Below are 5,576 nucleotides of genomic sequence, written 5' to 3'. Positions count from 1 at the left end.
TGGTCCCAAGCCCACAGGTTCAACTACTGGGTCCCTCTGAGTAGCTGGCTGTGGCCAAGAAGTGACTACAACCTTGTCACCTGCTAGAATTCTTGAAGGGATCCCCCTCCACCAGCCCCCTTTAGGTTACTTTAGGATGAAAAAGAATGATGTAACCTTTAAGGAGGAAATGGATTTGACCTGTGCTGGAGATGAAATGCATAAATAAAAGAACTGAGCAAATAAAACATGTTCACATTATCATCTTAGCTATGTGATGATTCATTGAAATAAGAGGGACAGCTCTTTAGTGTTAAGCCCTATTTGACAGGTAAGGAAATTAAGGCTTGGCGATGTAAGATAGACTTACTTAAATTAGCAGGTGACAGAAAATACAGACACAGGTGCATTTTCTCTGACTCTGGTCCTCATGGTAGGCCTCGAGCTCAGATAATGTTCTGTCTACATGTAGTAAGAAAAACAAAACAACCATTTGCTATCAAGTTGACTCCAACTCATGTAACCCCATGTGTATCAGAGTAGAACTGTGTTTTGTAGGGTGTTCATTGGCTGGTCTTTCAGAAGCAGATCACCAGGTCTTTCTTCTGAGGCACTTCTGAGTGTACTTGGACCACCAACATTTCAGTTAGCAATGGAGCTTGTTAACTATTAGCATTACCCAGGCTTTCCTGAAATAGGTGCTTGTTAAAGATTTGTTGTACTGAATATGACATAATGGGGGCAACTTTAACCTCTTTCCCTTAATTTTTATCCTTGCAGGGGCATTTCTGATTCCCTATGTGGTGTTTTTTATTTGCTGTGGAATACCTGTGTTTTTCCTGGAAACAGCTCTGGGACAGTTCACAAGTGAAGGTGGCATTACATGTTGGAGGAAAGTTTGCCCTTTATTTGAAGGTAAGTGTTGATTTCATCAGTAAATAAACTTATGCCCAGGCAATGTCAAGAAATTAAGAATCTCTGGAGGCTGTTTTGAGAAACTGGAGAAAAACTCAAATTGTTCTCTTTGCTTTGTCCATTCAGGTATTGGTTATGCAACACAGGTGATTGAGGCCCATCTAAATGTGTATTACATCATTATCCTTGCATGGGCCATCTTCTACCTGAGCAACTGTTTCACCACCGAGCTCCCCTGGGCCACTTGTGGGCATGAGTGGAACACAGGTAAGGCCTCCAGGGAGAGTCACTCTACTGGTCCTTGTCCTTAAGACTAGTCTTGGCCTTGGGCCTCTCTTGTCATGTGTCTTGTCAAGTTTCCTGGGATCACTTCATGGAAATGGGGAGTCAGTTCTGCACCTGATCCAGGTATAGTCAGTGAGTTGTGGTCCTGAAGCCTGAGCTGAGCATTTGGCCCAGGGATTGGCGTGGTTAGAGGGATGGCTATGTCCCTTCCTCTAATTGCCAGTCACAGAGGCCGAGCCACAAGACAGAGTCGGAAGTGAGGAAGAAGCACTAGACTAGGATTCAGGTATTAAAGGCTCCAATTCCTGCTTTGCCCTTTGGATTAGTCACTTCTCTCTGAATCTCAAATTTTCCTCTGTACAATGAAGGAGTTAGACTATATCAAGGGCTGCAGACGAGGGGCCTCAGACTAGTAATGACAAATTTGAAAAGAAATGTATTGCCAATTTTTTTTTAAATCAGAAGACTTCACATGAAATTCCAGATTTCCAGCTTCCCATGAAAAATTAGAAGATCTGGCAGCACCAGACCCATACTTCCTCTTGCCAGCAATAGGCTGAGGCTAAGAAGCAGCTATTGCCCTTGGATGGGTCATCTGTCCTCTTGTTGGCCTTTGTCCCTACCTGGCCCATTTTGATTATTTACCTGCCCAACCAGAGAGACATTTGAGTTTACTTCCTGACTATCTAGTAATTTTTTAGATTCCTTTTGATTTTGATACATTCTTTGTTTTCCAACGTGATATCCTATCAAGAGTGAGTTCTATAATTCAGGGACAGCTAATACCTGCCCAACCCCATTCCTTGATGGCCATGCTTACAGCAGACATCACTAATTGGTTATAGCACTCTCCTCTTTGGAGTCTAGTCTTCACTTCAGAATCCTTCTCACCAGTATTTCAGGAGCCGCTGCCTTTGACTGGAACAGGCATACACACTGTAGCTTATTTACTACCTATGTTACACCCTGTGCTTAGGTTGTACCTGGAAGTGGCCTGTCATCCTGAGGGCTGAGATGCAGTGAGGATGGGTAGGATGATGTTCTCCAGCAGAAGTACCATCAGGTATTAGACCTAGAAATTGCTGTGATGTGGCTTCTAGCCATGTACAACTTTGCCCTGTTCCCCATCTGCCACATTTGGTGGCTATCTCTCTCCCTGTTGTTAGTTGCCATTGAATTGGCTGTGATTCATGGTGACCCTATGTACAACAGAACAGAACACAGCCGGTCCTGTGCCATGTTTATGACCGTTGGTATGCTCCAGTCCATTGTTGTGGCCACTGTATATTTTGAATGCCTTCCAACCTAGAAGGAGCTCTGATGGCACCGTAGGTAGGCATTTGACTGCTAATCACAAGGTCAGCAGTTCAAACCCACCAGCTGCTCCATGGTAGGAAGATGAGGCAGTCTACTTCTGTAAAGATGTACAGCCCTGGAAACCCAATGAGGGTCACTACTCAATGGCAGTGGGTTTGTTTTTCGATTTCCAACATAGGGGGCTCACCTTCCAGAAATATGTTGGACAATATTCTGCAACTCATAGGGTTTTTGTTGACTAATTTTCAGAAATAGGTCACCAGGCTTTTCTTCCTTGACTGTACTAATCTGGAAGCTCCACTGAAACCTGTCTACTCTGATTAACCCTGCTGGTTTTTGAAGTGCTGACGGTGTAGTTTCCAGCATCACAGCAACACACAAGTCACCACATTATGACAAACTGGCAGACAGATAGTAGCTCTCTCTTTAGAGCCCTGGTTCTTAACTTTTCTTTGTTCAAAGACCTCATGAAAATGTTTATCAAACTGAAATTCAAGGACAAATTCTTGGAAGCCTGTAAGTCCTCTTTGATCATGTCATTTTGTGTATTTACTCCGAAGATACTCTAAAATATAAGTATATGCCGTATCATCTGCACAATCACCTTATGAACGAGGACAGTCAGGAGGTTTCAGTGCTTGACTTTGAACTTGTTTATAATTTCAGCTTGCATTTGTGGCAAATAGGATAGTGGATGATGAGGAAAAACAGCAGAGAGATTTAATTCATAAATGGTGTATTAGTACTAAATGAAACTGGTTGAGAACATAACAAACTGTAGGAAGGAAGGTTTTACAGAAGTGTAACCAGTGAAAAGTGGCAGAATTGAGTTGCAAGTAGCCTGTGGAAGAGTAACCAACCAGGTGCTATCAAGTCAACTTTGACTCCTGGTGACCTTGTGTTTGTCAGAGTAGAACTGTGCATTGGGTTTTCAATGGCTGATTTTTTCAGCAATAGATCTGCAGGCCTTTCTTCTGAGGCACCTCTGGGTGCACTCTAACCTCCAGCCTTTCAGCTAGCAGCCAAGTGCTTTAAGTGTTGGTCCTACCCATGGAAAAATAGGCAAGCTGAACTCAGCAGACCCTGCCTCCCAGTTGTTGGCTCCATTTCTCAGTTGGGAAAGCAATTTAATTTCACAAAACAGTATTACCTTAGATGTCCATTTTGATTGTGTTCGTCTTGTAATTTATATTTAATTTGTAAGTTTACATCTGTTTTGTAGTTGTATGAATGCTATAATCAAACGTTTTATCACTCATTTATCTTTGTACATCCTTCAATATCAATTTGACAAAAATATTTGTTAACCTTAGTATCTGAGAAATTATTTACTCTGAAAAAAAATCTGAGAAACACTATCTCAGTGTTGAAAAGCTAGGGCTCCTGTCCTCAGAAAATGGCACAAGGGCACACCCACACTATTTGCATGTAATTTCAAGGTTTCCAGACTCTCTCAGGACTGTCTGTGGACCCTACAGACCACTTTCTTGCAGAGTAGGTTTACCACCTGCTAAGAGGAAAGGAAAGGAGGCTGGCAGTGGGAGGACTTCCCCCCAGTGGATTCTAAACCTCTTTCTTCCGCTAATTGCAATCCTTTCCCCCTTCTCTAAAGGCATGTGAACCCTGGTGACACAATGATTAAGCACTTGGCTGCTAACTGAATGGTCATTAGTTTGAACCCCACCCCCCCAGCCCTATCATGGTGGAAAGATGTGGCAGTCTAATTCTATAAAGATTATTGTTGTTAGGTGCCGTCAGGTCAGCTTTAATTCATAGTGTGACCCTATGTACAGCAGAATGAAACACTGCCGGTCATGCACCATCCTCACAATCCTTGGTATACTTGAGCCATCGTAGAAGCTACTGTGTTAGTATGGCCTTGGAAGCCTTATGGGGCAGTTCTGTTCTGTCACGTGGGGTCACTTTTAGTCCTGATCAACTGGCCAGCACCTAACAACTACCACGAAAGGGTGAGCACTAGCAGAGTGTGAAACATCCCACATGGAAGGTGGTTCCTGCTCCCAGGGACTGCCTCTCTAGCATGGGGAGCTCATACCCATGAGAAAAGTGTGGAGGGTGGCTGAGCACTGACTTGTACAGCCCTGTGCTGGGTGCAAGGATGTCTGTGAATGGGCACAGGAGGCTTGCAGAGTGATATCTGAGGCAAATCAGTAAGCAGAGAGGTACAATAAGGAAGTATGGGTCCTTAGTCCTGTGCTGGCAGGCAATAACCATGGCAAAGGAGATGGAGCCCTGGCTCATCTTTATTCCAATTCCATCCCTGACTGGCTGGGTGACTTTATAGAAAAGGGAGAAAGTGTGGGTAGAGGTTCTGTGACGATTTCTGAACGTCAGATTGCTCCTCTTCAAATAAAAAGGTTGGAGAAGTTTATCACTCAGAGGGCCTTTCAGTTATAACTTTCTTAATGCTCATGGGAGGGAGATTAGGGAAGGCTTCCTGGAGGAATCCCATTAACCCCTGGAAGGATGAACTCTTGGATTTTTTTTTTTTTTTCTTGATGTTTTTATTTGAGATTCAAATCTCTTTTCATGAGGTTTCTTGAAAGGGCTCAATATATCCTTTCTGATTGACTAGATATGAGTGGGGGAATAATGATGAAACCAGGGATTCTTATATAGGCTCAGGTTATTTCTTCCAGTCATTATGTTCTTAAGGGAAACTGAGCCTCCCCTAAGGAGCTCTGGTGGCAAAGTGGTTAAAGTGTTCAGCAGCTAACCAAAAAGTCAAAGGTTTAAACCCACCAGCTGCTCCTCAGGAGAAAGCCGAGGCAGTCTGCTTCCATAAAGATTTATAGCCTTGGAAACTGTATGGGCGCAGTTGTACTCTGTCCTACACGGTTGCTATTAGTCAGAATTGACTCAATGCCAGTGGATTTTGGTGGAGCATCCACTGCATTACCATCCCAGGACACATCATAACCAAGCCATTCCTTTAGTGTCCCACCACCCCTAGCGACACTGAGCAGGGCAGGTAAATGGAAAGTGGAAAAGAAGTAGAAAGAGAGGCGGGGCAAGATGGCGGACTAGGCAGAAGGATTGCACAGACCCTCTTCAACAAA

The 5,576-nt window shown here is 43.7% G+C and overlaps 1 protein-coding gene across 1 annotated transcript in view; it reads left to right on the top strand.

Annotated features, from left to right (window-relative positions):
* The window catches only part of SLC6A11 (solute carrier family 6 member 11), a 196,901-nt gene that overhangs the window by 4,520 nt on the left and 186,805 nt on the right, over nucleotides 1-5,576 (top strand). Inside the window, exons 2-3 of the mRNA XM_007945811.2 lie at nucleotides 760-894; nucleotides 1,021-1,161. Of these exons, the coding sequence (XP_007944002.1) occupies nucleotides 760-894; nucleotides 1,021-1,161 (276 nt within the window). The remainder of the gene's footprint in view (nucleotides 1-759; nucleotides 895-1,020; nucleotides 1,162-5,576) is intronic.

This window comes from Orycteropus afer, unplaced genomic scaffold (genome assembly GCF_000298275.1).
Source record: "Orycteropus afer afer isolate SDZICR_OR568_19922 unplaced genomic scaffold, OryAfe1.0 scaffold00144, whole genome shotgun sequence".
Lineage (NCBI taxonomy): Eukaryota > Metazoa > Chordata > Mammalia > Tubulidentata > Orycteropodidae > Orycteropus > Orycteropus afer.
Note: the sequence above shows the minus strand (reverse complement) of the source record. Positions and strands in the feature narration are given on the sequence as shown.